The 19935-nt window shown below is 39.0% G+C and overlaps 1 protein-coding gene across 2 annotated transcripts in view; it reads left to right on the top strand.

Annotated features, from left to right (window-relative positions):
- The window catches only part of LOC146005358 (sulfotransferase 1B1-like), a 64936-nt gene extending 45281 nt beyond the window's left edge, over positions 1 to 19655 (top strand). For both annotated transcript variants that reach the window (XM_083144557.1, XM_083144556.1), the window contains exons 6-8: positions 9157 to 9251; positions 13414 to 13594; positions 19249 to 19655. In XM_083144557.1, the coding sequence (XP_083000683.1) occupies positions 9157 to 9251; positions 13414 to 13594; positions 19249 to 19355 (383 nt within the window). In that variant the 3' untranslated portion in view covers positions 19356 to 19655. The remainder of the gene's footprint in view (positions 1 to 9156; positions 9252 to 13413; positions 13595 to 19248) is intronic.
- Positions 19656 to 19935: the final 280 nt, after the last annotated feature.

A 19935-nucleotide genomic window follows, 5' to 3' on the forward strand; every position in this document is an offset into this window, starting at 1 on the left:
AACTACTTTGTTCTTACTTGTAAGTATGCAATACCTTAGCCTAGAAAAAGGAATTCCTTGCTAACCCTTGCACAGTGTGTTTCAAAAGTCGAGTAACCATAAATTTGATCATTTATAACATTGAAACTGGAAGATATTCATGTCAGGTTCGTTATACTACTTTATACTATAAACCTTATCTATTGAGATGTTTTAATATATCGGGTGATCCGTTTGAGATGTCAGAAAAGTAAACCGTTGTGTACAATAGTTTAATGTACGTATCTCTGAGCAGTTTGTTGTAATATATGCAGAAAGGATGTAAGTTTTGAGTGAGTGCAGATCTACAGACTTCAGCTGCATGGCGCTAGCGTTCATCGTAGATAAAGTTAGCGGTCACGCCACAACAGCGCACAATGTATCATAAGGGATGTAAAATTTTCGAGTGTTATATGCACACTAGTACAGTCACATGCCTGAAGTCTGTAAACCTGCACTCACTCAAAACTTACAGCCTTTCTGGATATATTACAACAAAACTGCTAAGAGATACGTACATACATTAACCTATTGTACAAAACGGTTTATTTTCTCAAACAGATCACCCGATATTTGATTGCTAGTCCATTCCATAGAGAAATCTAGAAATTAATTTTCGGAGTATATTTCCCCAGAATGTCATTTCTTTGGTGCGGGACAGCAAAAGGGATAATAAACTATCGCAGGGCCATAATTTGCAGTCTTGTGATTGCCTCCATGCTTTTCTTGACAACCAGTAAACTTCATGTCATTGGACTTGCAAATTGCAATTTTATGGACGAAGTGAAAGAAAGTGACATTGTACTAACTTAATACAATCTTTGATAAACAATAAGATTATGAGTCCATCGTGCACTCCGGTACAGCAAGGCCAGCAGTGCTGGCACACAGCATAACTGTTACAAAATAATTTCCTTAACTTTTGGTTCTTCGTTATTTCTTCAGTGTTGCCTCAACAGAATCAACATTCAGGCCTCCAAGGTTCGTCCTTTTCTGATATGGGGCCATCAACTCCATCTCGTGTCATGTTGACAAAACATCTACGTAACATCACCCTGGTCAACCTGTAGCCACCAAAGCCAGTACGGGCCAGAAAAATCAACAGGCGACCTTGAAGGATCCAATGGGAGGAAAGCCAGAGTACCATCGGTTCAGTCTGTTGATGGCCTCACTGTTGCGTACTGCGCGATTAAAGTGTCCAAGTGTACTGTATGCTGTCAGCGAAGTAGCATATCCACCAAGATAGTCAAAATGTATATTCATTATGTTTCAAAACACTGGAGAAACACAAAAATATGATTGCTGACATACGGATGACATATTCTATGTGAAGATAAACGTTTAAAGGCGTTCGGTCTGTTAAGACAGCTAACATTTCCATGGGCACATCCGCCAAATAGAGTTGGTAAAACTCGCTGGCAGCGGTCACACTTTTTTCAAGCACTTTGAGAGGTGAAAAGTTACTGGTTTTCGGGCGGGTGAATTTCTATTTGTTTGCTTCAGAAACTTTAGTGTTGGCATTGTTTACTATTTTCTACGGAAAGAACTGCCAAAGTGGATTTGTAAATATTACAATCTGTGAAGATCTTGAAACTTGTTTCAATCATCCGCGATCGTCTGTTGCATTAAATACGTTTGACAAGAGACCAACTGAAATTCGAAGAAATGAACAACTGCGCCAGAGTTGTTCAGAGACGTTAAGGAAACAGTATCAGAGAGTGCTCATTTTTTTAGTATAACGTACCATGTAGAAGCAATGAATTCTTGTTTTGCTTTTTTAATTTTTCGGGATCTGCTTCCCCAACGGAAAATGTCACCGCACGCCACTGCATATTATGCAGAGATGGGCTAATCGAGGTTGAACATACAGTACTACGATTGGCTAAAAATATATAACGGGAGCGACATGAAATAACACACTAACCGGCACGAAAGGGACACTAGGAGGACTCCAGCCCGGGACAGTGGCAGGGACGAATGAAACATTTAAAAGAAGAATCCAGACCTGCCATATTGATTTAGGCAAGCAGTTCTGAGTCAGTGCAACCAATGACTGGAACACATTGATAATAAAAGGTGCCAGGATATTGTCTGTCCGTCTGCTACCTGGCACTTCACCTGTTAGAGCCTTTTTCCTTCAAGTTAATATCTAATATAACTCATATAATATCTAATATATATCTAATATATAATATATAATATCTCAAACATCAGTAACAAGAGGTGCGAACAGCAATACTATTTTACTATGCACGTTGTACCGCGGTGGCTCAGTCGGTAACGTGTCTAAGGTCCCGGGTTCGATCCCCGGCCGGTTTATATCCGGGAACTTTTCTAACGTTGGAAGCGGCCCCGGCGCCCGCCCAGCGTCGAATGACATGAGTACCTGGGGGTAAAGCAGGTCAGGGGCGTGGTGCTGATCACATCACCCCCACTCACGACCGGATCAAACAAGTGTGGGGCGGACTTTACGTTATAACCGTACGATCGTATCATATCAATCTGTTTTTTTTTTTGTCTTTTCATTATTATTATTGAACACACCAAGTCCTCGTCCGTCTCGCAGAGAATCGTAATGAAAATATCCATTCATATTATTACAATTTAGCAATCAAAATTCCTATACAATTTCTCATAACCCCTCTCCCCTTCAGCACTTTTCATTCGTTTATGTGCGTTGTGCAGGTACGGCCGGGCTTCGAACTCCTGGCGGCTTGGTCCCCATCCGCCTTTTCGGCTTCAGCCAAGCGGCTCAGGAAAGAGAAGGCCTACTACTAATCATAGTCGTAAATGAAGCCTGTGCACAAATTATACTTCCCATTACATGTCCCAGAGTTCACATGCGATTCGCAGCATACGACAACTAAGTTTAAAAAATCCACTACTGCGAGCAAAGAACTTTACCACGCGTTACGCTGTACTGATAAATGTAAATCAAATATTGGCCCCCACTTTCAACGGTCATAATGGCGGCGCCTCAATGGCAATTTTTCAAAGATTCTTTTAAGTCCATTCTATACACAGATAGACTAATCGGGACTGGGCCTACAGTTTATAGTGGGATCATAACCACCACGTGCGTCCAGCAGTGATCGAACCTGAGTCCTCTTCATTACAACAGCTTTGATTGATTGATTTGGTGTTTAAGACCACTTTATGCACAGTAAGAGTAATTGGGACTGGACCTACAGTTTCAAGTGGGATCCGAACCATTATGTGCCCAACCGACCCCTTGATTGCAAGGCTACGACGCTACCACTGCGCCATCGTGGAGGCCTCATTACAACAGTAGTTGACCCTAAATTGTAACTTGAATCACGAATAGAAGTATATACGTTCCTGTTGAACCTCAGCGCGGATATTTCCGTAGTTGGTTTTACAAGGAGTAACAACACGTGTTAACAGTTAATTAACACTTTATTAGTGTCCAACGCGACCTACCCCGACGCGATGTACAGTGCTACACGTCGACAACCTTCTTGGAGAGCATTCTCCACAGATTACACACTACAGAGCAAATACAAATTGATAAGTCAATTTGATCATGTTGAGAAAGTGTGTCTTTTGTGCAACGTTCAACAGTTCCATTAAGTACCTCATTCTGAGCTGTCAATATCAATATTTTTAAAGTTGTTGATTTCAATTTGTTTCTTTGTTTGAAAGAAGTTCGATTTTAAAATGTCATGCTAAAGAAGTACAACTGAGTTTGTATCTGGTTATTTAATGTGAGATAATACCTTACGAAGTTAACCTGTGCTCTTCTAAATTCTTGCAACCTAAGTTATAGTATAATATTATGGAAACACATTGGAACGCCGAGGACTTGAAATTCGATGTTTAAATTGCATAAAAGTGTGCTCATCCTTCTCGTAACGTATGTTGTTAATATTCCGTGTGATTAACAGTTGCAAATTGTGGTGTCTTTCCCAAGAAGTATATGAGTAAAAAGATACATTAAAGAAAACAGTTTTACATATTATTTTTGGCCTCCTGCTTTATTTTCTTACTGCAACATCATAATATTTTCAACTCTACATTACTTTAACTACTGGTTATAATATATAACGCTAATTGTGCACAAACTCTGACACATATTTTATCTACAACATCTCAGTGAAATAACGTTGCTTTTTAATTTCTGCAACCTTATATACAATGGTTGCACGACCAAAAGTTAATTCTAAGGAAAGTTTTGCTTCTGCAGTCTTGTGATGTTCGTGAACAATCTAACGTTGGCGCTTTCATATTCTACAACTTCCACAGGGTGTAAACCCTTTCCTCCCAGTTCTTTATGTTTCTTGAACGGATATAGGAAACAGTAATTCTACCCATAGCCCTCATAGGGTAGACTGCCATGAAGAAACCTTCTATATACATTCGTCTCGTCACTGGTGTTAGATGATATTTTCTTTGCTGGTGTTGTGTCGAAAGTGCAAGGAAAAATACAATGTTGCAAACTAAATACAAGGTTGTAGGATAAAAATTTCTCATTCACTTATCTGTCCCAGCATTATATGTCTCGAACGGATATAGGAAACAGTAATTCTACCCATAGCCCTCATAGGGTAGAATACCATGAAGCAACCTTCTAAGTATATTCACTCGTCTGTCACTGGTGATTAGGTGATATCTGTCTTTGCCTACCTTTGGTGTTGTGTAGAAGGTACAAGGAAAGGAGACAACTGCAACTGTATAGAATGCTGAGGAAAGGTTTCTTCATTAACCTGACGTCTGGAGAAGTTTCCGACGGATTCAATTATTCGTTCCATCTTGAACGGATGGAGGAAATCGTATTTCTACCCCAGCCTCAATAGGGTATAATACAAGGATGGTCAGTCCTTCAAGATCCACTCGTCGCTGATGGTGGTTGTGTTTTCGCCTGTCGTGGAAACCGCAATTCTACTCATAGCCTCCATAGAGTAGAGTCCAAGGCAAGAAGACAATCGCAACTGTATACAATGCTAACAAATTACGTAATTTCTCCTGAGGATATGTTTCTTCATTAACCTGAACTCTGGTGAAGTTCCCGATGTTTTTACTTCTCCATCCTAGCATTCCATCTCTCGAACGGATGGAGGTAACAGTAAATCTGCCCATAGCCCTCAAAGGGTAGATTACCAAGATCAAACGATGCTCAATCCTTCTACATCCACTCGTCAAGCCTGATATGAACCTCACGGCTCATATCCATGTGCCGTTAATTATTCTGTATTATTTTATATTAGTTGGTTCTTATTATTTGATTATTAATATTTCGTATTTGTAATCTTTTATATTTCATAATTTTTGATAAATAGAAAGATTATTACTAGGCTTATAATCCACTAATATTTCCTTTATTGTAACAATAAGTGTAACCGCGGCCTAATGTAATAAACCATATGTTAATTTTCTGACCGAATCTTTAATATTGGATATGTAAATCTGTGTTCTTCCACGGCAGAAAAATGTTTATGATTTAGATTGACATAGATTTCGTTTAGCAACAATGGGAAGATCGAATCTGTTCTTTTAAGTTTAATGTATTCAATAAGGTTCAAGTTGCAACGGGCAATGATTCGAGTTTAGTCTTTATTAACAGAGATGAATCGTTCCCCTTATACAATTTTATTTGGTTTTGCTGCAACGTGCAAATTAGTTAAACTTGGATATTGAGATTGTGAATATAGATATTAATGAGTATTTAGTTTTTGGAAATGTCGCGAGTCGCGCTGTGCAAATTACGTAATGCTTAACAAGTGAGCATCGATTGGAAAGATATATAAGTAGATGCGGAGCTTAGTTTGCACGCATTCCATCAGCGTCGGCTCTACGATATAAACATCTAATGAATAAAATATCTTGGGAATAAAGATACCTGTATTTCGACAAGCAAATTTATACTTCGAAATTTATAATGTTATGGGACGACAGGTTAGGATCGGCCGAAATCCTTTGAGGTTAATGACGCCTGCCTATTGGACATGTATTTGTCACTGTTGACCCATATGTTCTCATTCTTACGGATAAATGATAGAATTTCAGATCTTCGAACTTTATTTTGGCCTTCTTCAAAATTTATTCAACGCCGACTTATTTGGGCAAGGAAGCAAGACTAGACATGTAATGCAATATGTCTCGTTTTTCAATGAAAAATGTCATCATTGGCGTGTATCTTGATGCAAGCTCTGCCTACTAACGTTTTCTCAATCCCAAGTACTCAGTGGAGCCCATAGATTCTATTCTGCTTAAATCCTGCCCATATTAACATCGATACTCGTGACACATTTTGGTCGCAATACTGTAGGAAGGGGCACGTACGAAAGTTTTTGTCTGCTACTGAATAGTAGACCGTAAGCTTCGTCTACGGTTGCAAAAACGACAGGGTCCTCTTCCCTGGCACGGATTCCTCCTAGCGACACACATACACACGTAACTAACCATTCCCTGCACATAAACATATTTGGAATTTTTCCCAAGGAGACATGCAGCAAATTAGAATTCTGGATTCATCGAATCGAATATTAACGAACAGGGGATTCTGTATTTATTTTAAATTTAAGGATATTCATGGATTGTAAATTGTAACTGAGTGTAATGTAAGCTTTCGTATTTATTGGAAATAAACCATCTCCTGGATAAAAATGAATGAAAAGAAAGGTCAAAGTAACCTCCCAGAGTTGCCAATCTCAAAATTTGAGAAGAGTCGTTCATTTATTTCATGAATCACGAAGATGATTCGTCGTCATCAGAGTTATCCGTGGTGTCGGAGTAGTCCGACACGTTCGAGCTGAAAAATGGGATAGGTCCCTCGATATTGTCCCAGTTGAATGCACTAATTTCGTTTTCGTTATCATCATACTCTGGCATCGGAAGATTTTCTTCGACCGGTTCCTGAGGTGCGTCATACTCAGGTTGGTGAAAGTAAATGTTTCCAGGGGCAACCTGTTTCACGTTCTCCGGGTGAATCAAATTTTCGGCCGCTACTTGGTCCACTTCTAGGAAAGCCTCATGGGCAACGGCTGCTTGTTGCAAGATTTCAAAGGCTTGAGGAAGATTATTGGGCAGTCCATCATCGTCAACCTCCACAATGATGGGTCCATCTTCTTCTTGTGGCAAGCACTCGACAGTGGTATTCAGGGTGTTAATTCGTAGTTCTGCGAACTGAAGAAGTAGCAGCAACTGCGTCACCATGTCGTAGAACTCACATTCGCTTACTTCACAGTGCGGGCAGCTCAAAGCCATTTTAGTAAAAGTGTCGATCACATAACTTCTCGTAGCGATCACGTACTGCAGAAGAATGTCTTTGTACTCGTTCAGATCCATATCAAAGCCGGTTTTGCTGTCATGTAGTGAGAGGAAATATTTTGTACGTGCTCTATTTAAAAAGTTTCCGCTCCCACTAAATTCTAAGTAAAGTTTCTCGCAATAATACGACCATGATTGTTTTCTACAAGGCATGAGTAACAATGCACGAGTATCCATAATAAAGAATGGTCATTTACACTTCGATTCGTTGCTCCTTGTTTGACACGTGGCAGTAAGAGTGGAACGAGGTAACAAGCTCCGCGCTATCAAGCCCACCATTGGCGCATGGCGTTCCTCATCCCGTCGAGAAGAGTCATCTTAACTCAACTTCAAATTGGACACAGGCGTCTCACCCATGGTAATTTGCTGGAAGGGCTGGACCCTTCGCTGTGTCGTGTATGTAATGTTCTTTTTAGTGATCGGCATATTCCTTTCGAATTTCATCAATTTTTGGAGATTATGAGAGTATTTTAACAAATGCTTTGTTCAGTTTTAGCCAAATTGAGGTAAAGATGCTATCAAATAGCTCTGTAAAGGATTTTTCTAACTAGGAATTGTACAAAAATAGATCGTCCTTTCTTCATCCATTACAAAGAGGTTTTAGTTGCTTATGCAGGTAAAGAACTTGCTGAAAACAAGACAATAATGTACTCTTCTGTAAAATCAAGAAATTGGACAAGCACGTTCTTTCCCTGTGGTCTTCAAATGTTTTTAGCTGTTTGAGAACTGTTGTTTTACACTGTGTCTGTGTAAATGTTTAAACTATCCTTAATTTTTTAATGTGTTGTGTTTGTCCTGTGCAGGTCATATTGCAACTTGTGCTTTCAAACTTTCTCAATGTGTTTTTACATTGCCTTTTTAACTTTAAGGTAATGGTGAAGTGATTTTTTTTACACTAAGCAACTAACTCTCTAGCTTCTTGAACCCGAAGGTTCATGGCTGCAGCAACACAGGTCTTCCATCTGTCCCTATCCTGAGCAAGATCTATATACCCTTTTCCATTCCTACCAATTTCCTTTAGGTCCATCTCATCCCTCCATCTTCGTCTTGGTCTTCCTACTGGTATCTTACCATCAGGTTTCCCAATAAGAATCCTGTAAACTCTTCTTTCCTCTCCCATTCGTGCCACATGGCCTGCCCACCTAAGTCTTCTTGATTTAATTATTCTAATAATATCTGGACATGAATACAAATTATGTACTGTAGTTCTAAATTATGTAACCTTCTCCACTCACCTGTCTCCTCATCCATTTTAGGCCCAAATGTTTTCCTAAGGATCTTATTTTCAAATACTCTCAATTTATGTTCCTCTTTCAATGTAAGGGACCAAGTACCTTCATAAAATATGTAACGAGGTTTTACATATTAACTCAGTTTATAACTCTTGAAGGAAAGAACACGTCTATCACACTTTGTATTAAACGTATTCATATACAATTTCATATACGCGTACATAGTTGATCAGTGATAGAAAAGGCCTCTACCAAAATATGGCAATTATAATAATCATAAGCCCACAAGAGAAAACGCATGGAAACGTGTTAAAAATACTACAACAGGTTATGATCGATTGGCCCTTAGATTGTAGAGTCTAATGGTATTTTTACATATGGTAAAATCTTCGAAAATAGTTCGAGACATTTTAAGTGAAAAGGAAAACAATAAACAATGCTGGTTGTTGATTCTATATTATGATTAATCCGCATATACTACGTTATGACTTGAATATTAATTCTTCAATATAAAGTAACTCTGATTTGTTAACTATAATTAGTGTCTTAAAATGTAAAACTACTAATATATACCTAGATATTTGTTCCTTGTTTGTAAGTCCCTTTGGTTTTATTCTAGTTTGTTATTCGCCATATTGGAAACACGTGAATCAAGGTTGGGAGAAAAGAAGCCATCCCAATGTGCTCTTCATCTTTTATGAAGATATGAAGAAGGTAAATTTTGAAGTGCTTTTTTCATATTATATTATTTTTTATAACTTGAATGATATAACCCGATGGCGCAGTGGTAGCGTTGTCGTCATGTAATCAAGGGGTTCCGGGTTTGATTCCCAGTAGATGCACATGGTGGTTCGGATCCCACTTTAAACTGTAGGTCCAATCCCGATTAGCCTTACTGTGTATAAAGTGGACTTAAAACATCAACTCAATCAATAAATCAATTGAATGATATATCTATTAATAATTCCAACAGGGTAGCAAGTAATTAATTCACTTATTGAAATTTAAGTCTGAAGAATTTTTGCTATTTTTTTCAAAAATTATTTTTTTTATAATAATTTTATGTTTTGGATACATTTTTTTTAAAAAAAGATGTCCTGTTTAAACCAAAGCCAAACTAATACAATGTTGTATTCAAGTTCTCTCTTTCAGTTAAACATGTTAATATTACATGAAATTATGGCATACTATACTTTAAGTACGTGGCGTGTCAGGAAAGTAAATATACAACGGATATTTATCTTAGGGAAGCTCTTGTAAGGAAAAAGTTGTCAACACTGGTTGCAACCTTGATCCTTACTCTTTCCAGTAGCGTTCATTCGCAGTGTTACGCCGAATCTTTTGAGAGTTACACGTGATGGAAATGACTGCGGCGAGAAAAAGTCCCGCCAAATGTAGGGCAACCATACGTCCCGTTTTGATTGGGACAGTTCCGTTTCAGAGGCGTGTCCCGGTCGTCCCTCCGATATTACGAGGGTGAGTCAAATTAAAACCTTAAAAGTGCTGTAAAAATATATGTATTCAGTGGAAGTGAAACAAATTGTTATCATTTTTCTACATAATCCCCTCCACGTTGAATGCAAGTTTTCCATCGTTTGCAAGGTGCTTGTATGCCCCGGAAAAAATATTATTTTGATTGACTGCGTAACCACATCATCAGACGGAACGTCTGTCCTCCTAGGCCCTCTTTAAGTGGTCTAAACAAGTGGTAACCACTTGGGGCCAAATCTGTGGAGTAAGGAGGATGGGGTAGGCACTTAAAATGCAAGTCGTTAATTGTCGCAACAGTCATTCGGGTAGTATGTGGCTCAGCATTGTCATGCTGCAAAATGACACCTAACGACGCCGCTTTGACCTTATTACAGGTTTCATATGGTACTTCATGAGATCACAATACGTAGCACTAGTTATTGTTATCCCGTAGAATGGCCTCAACAGCTGCTATATTCTCTGACGTCACAACTCGATGTGCTTGGCCTGGGCGAAGAACATTTGCAACAGATGTCACATCACTTCTGAATTTCCTACTTCACTCATATACCTGTTGCTGTGACACACCATACTGCGTCTTCATTGTATGATGAATATCCATACCCTCACTCGTCAAAAATCTGATCACAGAACGCTGTTCTTCCTTGGTGCATGTTGTTAGTGGGGCGGCCATCTTGAAACTGCTCCCAGAACGACGACTGGTCACCAACAGGGAGAGAACGTAAAGTACGAGCAACAACACCACCAAATCTCATCACTATAGCATAAATATTAAACATTTAATGACACTTTTAAGGTTGACACTCTGCTTTCTATATTTTACTGCTCTTCGTATTTAAGAAGTCCTATTTGTCCCGTTTTATCGAAGTCTGTGAGTTAGCTTGGAAACAAGATTTAAATTTGAGAGACATTTATTGCTAATAAAAAATAAAAAGTAGATGAGATTTTTAAACTGTCATGGCATCACCGTGGCAAAAGCTAGACTGCGTTTTAAGCACTTCATAAGAATAAAAATGTCGTTGGAAGTTTAATGTGCAAGTTAGCTCGCGTCGCGAGTTATTTTGCTATCCGTGTTCAGTTATTTGTAGATCAATGAATAAGCATGACCAAGAAGCGTGCTTGTAGTTTCAACAAGCAACAAGAATTTAAATTTCTGCATTCTGACACCAACTCAAAAAACAAATCTCGCTTTGTGTGTCGGATATGTGAGGGATTTTATGAATAGTTTGTGAAGAATAAAGTTCTTTTCAAGAAGATTCGTTCTTCTGATAATTGCTTCTGGCATTCCTCAACTTCAGTGTAGGACTAACATCAAAAGTTCATGATCAAAATGGACCTTGAAACTCTAAGTAAATGTATCATAATTAGGACTAACAGACGTTTCAGGAAATGGGGGTTGGTTAAGCTCGCCTCCTTTGGATGTCCTGTTTCTGGGTCCAAATATTATGGCCACCCTAGCCAAGTGCGGGCTGTGATACGGTTTCTCCAGACAAAAGGCGAATGTCGTCCAGCGGAAGAGGTAAGACAGAGATATCTATGATGAACACAAGAGCGAGAGGCCGTCTATGATCTCTGGTGACCTTCTTAAAGGAATTTAAGGCACGACACCACTTCGTCATAAGTTGACGATTAAATTAAAAACAAAAAAATAATAAATAGATAGATTCATATTGCTCCATAAACTGCCGCAATGTGACGATGAATATCCGCTGGACGATATTCGCCTTTTGCCAGGAGAAATCGCACCACAGCCCGCACTTTACATTTGGCGGGATTCTTTATCGCCACATCCATTTCCAGCACGTGAGACTCACTCAAGGCTCAGCACAACACTGCGAATGAAAGCTATTGGAAAGAGTAAGGATCAAGATCACTGTCAGTGTTGTCAACTTATTCTTTACATATTTTTCCTAAGATAAATATCAGTGGCGTAGCGTTATAGTACGCCCGTACGCCCGGCGTTCCCAGATTTAAAATTTCAAAAATGCTTAAATGCTGTGATTATAAAGTAAAACGTGACTAATTTCATATATGTTTGACCTTCATGGCATTATAATGGCTATTTTTCGCGATCCGCTTGCAACGCTCCACTCTCAACACTCGTTCTAGCATCTCTTTTCAATGCCTTTCCCGGCCGGACGCCGAGCAGGTTCGGCGTACAGGACTCTATATTCCTTGCTGCCTTTATGGAGGGAAAGCTTCCATTTCTACAGCACGCGCGTAAATAGGCTCTCTTAAGCCAGCGTACGAGAGGTCTACCGTGATTGGTTCATGTGACCCTTCCTGCCTTCTGAAGCAGACGATAGCGGCAGAATTCCTACCCGGTTCTTCGCTCTTCGCGCTCATGCAACTCGTGCTGTGTGATGCTACAATACGCAATATTGACTGACGTAACTTTACCAATCTCAAATATACTGCTTCTTAATGGCCACTGCATTGTATAATTTATCGCACGAACAGCGATGTGTATTAGAAACTAAAAGATCAACACAGTTTTTGTCAAATAAGTTGGTGAAGTCCTCGTGGTAGAAATTCAGCCTGTGGCTGCTCTACCACTTAACCCGCAAAACTATTATTTTTTATTGTATTTTTTCGTTATTATCTAACTACTTAATATTGTGTGAATGGAAATATTTAGAATTCATTTGAAAACTCTTAACATCGAATGGTCTCTGGAGAAAATTATTTTAAAATGTTTATCAGCATTCTCAAGATGTAATAAACAGTGGTCTGAATTACTAATCGGCACTGTTACGTCGGTAGAGTGTACGATATTTGGATCATCCACTCTGCTTTTCACAGTGCTCCAAGACGACAGAGGTCCCTGGTTCGAATCCCGGCGTGAGCACGGGTGTTCTTTGTCAGTGTCCCTTCATCAATATCATCACTCATATTCATATTCGCAATTAACCAAAAGTGGTAGAAAAGCGAAGTAAAATAAACCAAATCAATCAGTAGTTGGATCGCCCACAACAATGACGTCTACTGTTGTGCAGAGGCGCTTGTGATTCAGGTAGGTTTTTAATGACTTGCGTCATGCAGAAAGATATATAAAGAGGTATAGAACACCAGAGTTCAAAACATCTGTGGCATAGTGAGGCATCTAATTTTCTAGCTAAAACATGCAATGATGATGTTTTATTGAAAACCCAGCTTACTTCAGGCAAATAATACCTGTGGCGACTAATACCATAAGTAAATTATTAAGCAAGAAAGGGCCGACTCTTCCTTCGGACTTGGCGTTCCCACCCGAAATGTCCATGCTACGCCACTGATAAATATCCGTTGTACTTTTACTTTCCTGACATGCCTCGTAATATTTCATACATACACGCACATGCTTATAAAGGTGGATTACTGATAATGACAATATGTATTCTTCTAGAATTTGCCATCGGCAATAAAGAAAGTGGCGAAGTTTATGAACAAGGAATGTACAGAGGAAGATGTGAGTCGTTTGGCGACTCATCTGGACATCAAGAACTTCAAAAACAATCCTTCGGTTGACATAGGAAGTGGTATCAATGGGCTCACCAAGAAAGGGGAGCAGCCATTTGTGAGAAAAGGTATGCAGTTGGAACAGTCTTGTTCATATTTTCCCTGGTGTATAATATGCTTGTGCGTCATGTACGAATTACATACGCGGCAACTCTATACGAAGTTTGGCTGAACATCTTATGAAAAATTGAATGAAATTTTGTTGACAGAGGAATTTATTTTTAAAGATCAATGGGATGAGTACTTATACAGGGTGTTCATAAAGTCCCCTACCATTACAAAAAAAAACACAGCTCCGAAAATACATGCAATAGAACAATGCTGTTGATTGCAAAATGAGCTATAACGCTCCACGTTTATATGCGATACACTTCAATGTGCGCCCCTCTAGTTGCTCTCAGAATATCAGGCGGTAATCCACTTCTGCCCATACACGCCCCAGCATATCACCAGTAACAGTTAGGATACTCTCCGTTATTCTTCTTCGAACAGTAGCAACATCTGGAACAGGAGTGCGGTAAACACAATCTTTTACATACCCCCAGTAGAAGAAATCCAAGGGTGTGATATCAGGAGAGCGCGGTGGCCAGGGAATAGGTCCATCACGGCCTATCTACCTGCCAGGGAAATGCCTACCCAGAAGACCTCGAACATCCTTAGACCAATGAGGGGGTGCTTCATCTTGTTGAAAAATTATGGTTGGCTGGAATTCCTCCAACTGAGGAAGAAATTATACTGTTCAAGCATGCCGTAGTAAATGTTTTTTGTAATGGTATCGAGACTTTATGAAGACCTTGTATTTCCTCATATGAATGTACTAAATGTACATTCTCATATTCAATTGAAGATTTAAATAATAGTTAACTAAATAGCTGTAACACACGTGTAAATCTGTTAAAATGGCATGTTTTCTACACTTTAATATTTATACGTATTGTACGTATTATGCTATCACATGTTTAATGTCATCCTCCCCTACTTTTTCCTATTGGGAGCTGCTTCTCTGTGCGCTACCTGTGCGTGCACGCTAAATCCAGTTGATTCTAAAGGGCCCCTCGCTAACACAACTCTATCCCGGGAACCTCTAGAGCAAGGCCGAGTATAACTACAGAGAATGGGGGAAATTGAGTGGGTGGAGGGAAGGAGAACACGGTCTGCAAACCGCTGGTAGCAGCAGTCCGTCTTCCCCCTCCACGCAATTCCGTTCCCTCTCACACGTTAATTGGTCAAACCATCTTGATCCCAAATTATTTGACTGATTTTCGTTCGCTCGCTCCAGAAATTGCCGGTACCAGTGGCGAAGCCTTATAACAGGCCCGGAGGCCGGGCCTGCCCTAATATATTTATCTATTGCGGATTTTTTATTGCTTACAATATCATTAGACGGCGGACGCTGCATACAAGAAAACCGAAATTCTAGATCTTATGATATTTCCAGCAAATTTCCATCCCTGCTTGATACTCGATCTGCCCATAGTAAGAGTGCCTCAGCTGGTTCCATAACATCCCGTGAAATTCATGCGGGAAAGTATACTTTCAGGGGCACGCTCGACTTTAATGTACGCATTGAGGCCGGCCTCCGCCTCCCGAAGAGTGCCGATCGTGTACGAGCGCGTGACGAAACCAACGAAACAGTGGATGTACCAAGGAAGCTTGTTGAAGCAGCATTTCCATGGAATATTCAGAGAGAGTTGAGAGCGGGGCACACCCAGCTATCACGTCGCGAAAATGGGTTGCTATTACAGTGGCGAAGCTCCTATGAGGCTTTTGTTGAAATGTTGAAATTAAAATGTTCTTGTACCCTGTAACAATCAAATTTCGTTAAAACGAATTAAACTATGTAATCCGAACGTTTGGTTCCGCCGATCCTTCCAGATGTCTCAGCAGTCAGGCCAGAAAGTGGAGAGCGAGTTCGGTCCGAACTTTGAGGCTTTTGACGAAAAGCCTCGCGGTAAAAGGCAGCTAGCCAGCTATAGCGTGAGCTCTGTGTAGGTGGGAAGGGAGGGTAAGCGACGATAGCCTCAGAATTGACCTGTTGTGCTTTTAGTCTTTTTGTGCAAAGTGCGTCGTTCACGCGCTGCATTGTTGAATGTTAATTTACTTCAAGTGCATGCGCGCATGTGTTTGTGTGTGTGTCACATGGTGTATTTATGTTATAAAAATGGCTGATACTGAGAGAACATTGACGTCATTTTCAAGTTGGACTTATGAAACCAAATGTGCCTACAAAGATAGGCGATGGACATAACATTTAGGTATTAAAGTAGCAGATGGAGGAAGACAAAATAGAAAGTTTCAGTTTTCATGGTATAAGAAATATCCTTGGCTAACAGGGTGCTCTAATACAAGTAAGTTATACTGTTATACCTGTATTCTGTATGGGGGTGAAAAAGAATGGTCATCATCTTCTTACGGGGTCTTCAAGCAAGATACTTTTGCGACCAACAAGAATCGACGCATGGACCTGCTGTATAAAAAAATATAAGGTAAGCAGATTTTTCAGCCTACTGAGTATATATGCTTTATCTTCGCCACTGGTTGCTAACAGCTCTAAACCTGGCCTCCTAACTTATCAATGTAGGCATTATTTGAATTAACTGAAAATAGTGCATGCGATGGGGGAAAATGTTAATTGCCATACTCCGTGATGGTACTAAGGCATTCATTTTTAAATGATTAGTAACATAACTTAAAAACGCGCTACTTTTAAAAGAGAGCGAAGTATACGTGCAAACGTATTGAGAAAATTCATATCTGAAACTTATGTGTTACACAGAAAGTTGCCCGTGTTCTCATTTAGCATTTCATCATTTTATGAATTGTATTATAATTTGAAAAGTCGCATGCTAAAGAAGAATTCCATGAATGGAAGAGTTATAAAGAAATAATTGATTGTTAGATTGAGTTTAATTTACTAGGCTTTTCTGTCGGTTTTGACTCATTGTAATTAGCTGAGAATGAGTGATGATATGATGACATTGATGAAGGGACACTCACAAAGAACACCTATGTCCAGGCGGGGATTTGCACCTGGTCCTAGCGTGCTATGGTAATCAATCCGCCTCGAAGATCAGCATTAAAAATAAATAAATTGTAAGTGACAATCATGTCACATCCATTTTTTTAATGCGAGAAACATTTATAAGACGGTTTTTTTTTAGTAACAAATATTTTTCACAAGAAGTTTTAATAAAGAAATGTAATAATATTTCTTCGGCCTGTGTATAGGGCCGGTGGCAACCCACCATCGTTAGGGGAGCTACAAGTGAGTAGCGTAACCCGGTCTTGGAATTCTCCTATAAAGGCTGAGGGTTCGACGTGCTAACCCAACTGTAGGTAGGATTGTGGGAGGGAGACTGCCAGCCGGGAGATAGACCAAGGCCATTGGAGGGCTGTCAAACCATGGGTCAAAAATAAAAGTAATAATAATAAAAATATTTCTAAAATATCGAAAATTACTCCTTGCAATCTTGTAAGGACCGAAAATCTCTAGTGAAAATGTATTAAAAGTAAAATTTGAATTAAAATTAAAACAGTGTCCAAGGGGCAGGGCTTGCCAGAGTGGCTTTTTCATTGCGTGACGCGTGGTCAGCACATAGAGTCCCATCGCCCATCTGGTTTTCGAGATCGGAGCAGTCCAACTAAATGGAGGCAGAGGTCTAGAAAGGGTCCATGACTAGGAAAAAACATGGAAGATACTTTCCTTGCCCCAGTCATCCTTAGCCACTGGCGTGTAAAATTGGAGATCTTCGTTCACCCCAGCATAGAAATGTACTGCATGCTCTCATACTAACCCAGGATGACACTTGTACTCTGTGCAAGAAGTACGAATTAATGTATTGAATGATATATTGTTACATTAATAAACTCGTAAATGTATGCCCTAGCTCCAAGCTACAGATCCTCCCACCCCATCTAGTGCCAGAGGTGTGTGTGTGTCACGATGGCATATCTACCCTTCACGTATTCAGGTTAATGTCATCTCATATGTAATGGAAAGCGTGCCATTAGTTTCACTGTCAAAGAAAGGTTCCAGCGGAAATTCAAGCAGTGGTTTGATAAAGTAAGGGTTAGTTGATTGAAAAAAGAGATAGAAGTGAGAAATACAGTAGAGAAGAGATGGTACCGAGAGAGGTGACTAAGGATGCTTGTCTCGTTCTTGGTCTCGTCTCATATTAGAAACATTAGATCTAATGTGTGTTGACAAGGGCGTCACCAGAAATTTTTGTAAGGGCGGTCAGGCCACTGAAAAAACTTGATTACCAGAAATTTTAACAATAATTATTATTATCACTGTTATAACTGTATTATTGTACAATAATAACTATTATAACTAATATACATATAACTAATACACAATCCAATTTCATTCCAAACTTATTAATATTATTATAAATTAGGAGACTTTGCTACTCCATTCATAAGATGAGTGGATATCCAACATTACTGTTTTCGATTATTATTTACATTTCATAGAGTTAGTGTACTGAATTTCATAGTTATTGAATTTTGTTGTTAAATTTTGCACATCTCGTTCGAGAAAAGACTTTAATAGTTAAGGGGGAAAGTTTACTCATAAAGTTTATGTAGTGTGACCTCTCAATAAAACTACCGGGTGATCCGTTTGAGATGTCAGAAAAGTAAACCTTTATACACAAGAGGTTAATGTACGTATCTGTGAGCAGTTTGTTGTAATATAAGCAGAAAAGATGTAAGTGTCGAGTAAGTGGAGGTTTACTGACTCCAGCTGCGTGGCGGCAGTAGCATGCATGTAATACTCGAAAATTTCGCATACCATACGACATACTGTGTGCGCTGTTGTGGCGTGATCACCATGTACATTAGCGCCGCCATGTGGCTGAAGTCTGTAAACCTCCACTCATTCGAAAGTTACATCCTTTCTGCTTATATTACAACAAGCTGCTCGGAGATGCGTACATTAACCTCTTGTGTATAAAGGTTTACTTTTCTGACATCTCAAACGGATCAGCCGGTATATTTTTTGGAATTTTGAAAACTGTAGAATCATTTATTATTTGGATTAAATGATAGATTATATATATATATATATTTTAAAAAAACTGGTTCTTGTTTTGCACACTATCTTATTTTTTTCTATTTAATGCACTTTCTATTTGGGTTATTGTGTTCGAATACTAACTAAATTAACTCTATTTATGTTATTAAGAATAAAAATGACAAGATTTCTGCTTTTTTGGAACTTGAAATGAAGGATGCCAATTTCCAGGTGTTCGACAAACTTTTTCCACCCCCCTTACCATGTGTGTGAGTGTGTGTATGTGCACAATATTTGACAGAGTTCTCGCCATTCACCTCAAACTCTTCTTGCAACTGCGGTGGCATTTTTGACTTTGTAAAACTCATAATGTGATTTTTATTGGTAGATCTAATCCTTGCTTCATTAATTTACAAGTGAGATGCTTATGGAAATATTTTTTAACCTACACTTCCACGTATGATGGGGATCACGAGAACAATGTGTTTAGTTGGAATATTTTATTCCAGAATAACGGGTAGAACATTGAAATACAAAAGCATAGGTGTATCGCTCAATTAGAGAGGTATAGGTCTTACAAATTTATTTAATGAAAATGAGAGACGTCTGAATTTGTAGAACAATAACTCAATGCACACTCTCGTGTGTACCATTCATGGAATAAAATTAATTGAAATTTATTTCATGTTAATTTTTTCCTTATAGGTGTGGTAGGAGGTTGGCATGAGGAGTTTACGCCAGAACTTCTGGATCGGGCGGACAGGTGGATCGAAGAGAATCTGAAACACACCGATCTCAGATTTCCACTATGAAAAATCATTCGTGAAATTGTTTTGCCTTTGTGACCCTTTTGTGGCAAGTGCTTCTAGAGCGAGAGAGTATTTTGGGAGTGGAACTGTGAAAATGCAGTATTACATGAGGAACGAAGAATAAGGAAGTGTTTTACAATATTCTTTCGGAGCTGATGAAAATTAGCACGTTAATATATTGTTCCCAACGTACTTGTTACTTACTCAAAGAACTTGTAATTATATATACGAGACTTTCCATACCTTGTGTAAAACATAATTTGTTTTCTGAAAAGTAATAAAAAGTGCCTTCATCAATTACTAGGCTATGCAGTAGGAATTATTTCCTTAAGTACATTCATTTTTTCTTTGGTATACAAGAATATATATATATATACAGACAAATTATTGGACGATTTTATATCACCATCTTTTCACTCATACTGAACAGAAGTATACTATATTACCGCTATTTGGAAGAGGAATATTTGCAGTTTCACAGAGACATTAAATTCATTCAATATGTGACCCATGCAGGGACGTAGTTAGGTTGATCAGTTTGGGGGGGCCCAAATCCAAAATGTAAGATTTTTCTATCAAACCA

The sequence above is a fragment of the Lepisma saccharinum genome, chromosome 23 (genome assembly GCF_977018435.1).
Source record: "Lepisma saccharinum chromosome 23, izLepSacc3.1, whole genome shotgun sequence".
Lineage (NCBI taxonomy): Eukaryota > Metazoa > Arthropoda > Insecta > Zygentoma > Lepismatidae > Lepisma > Lepisma saccharinum.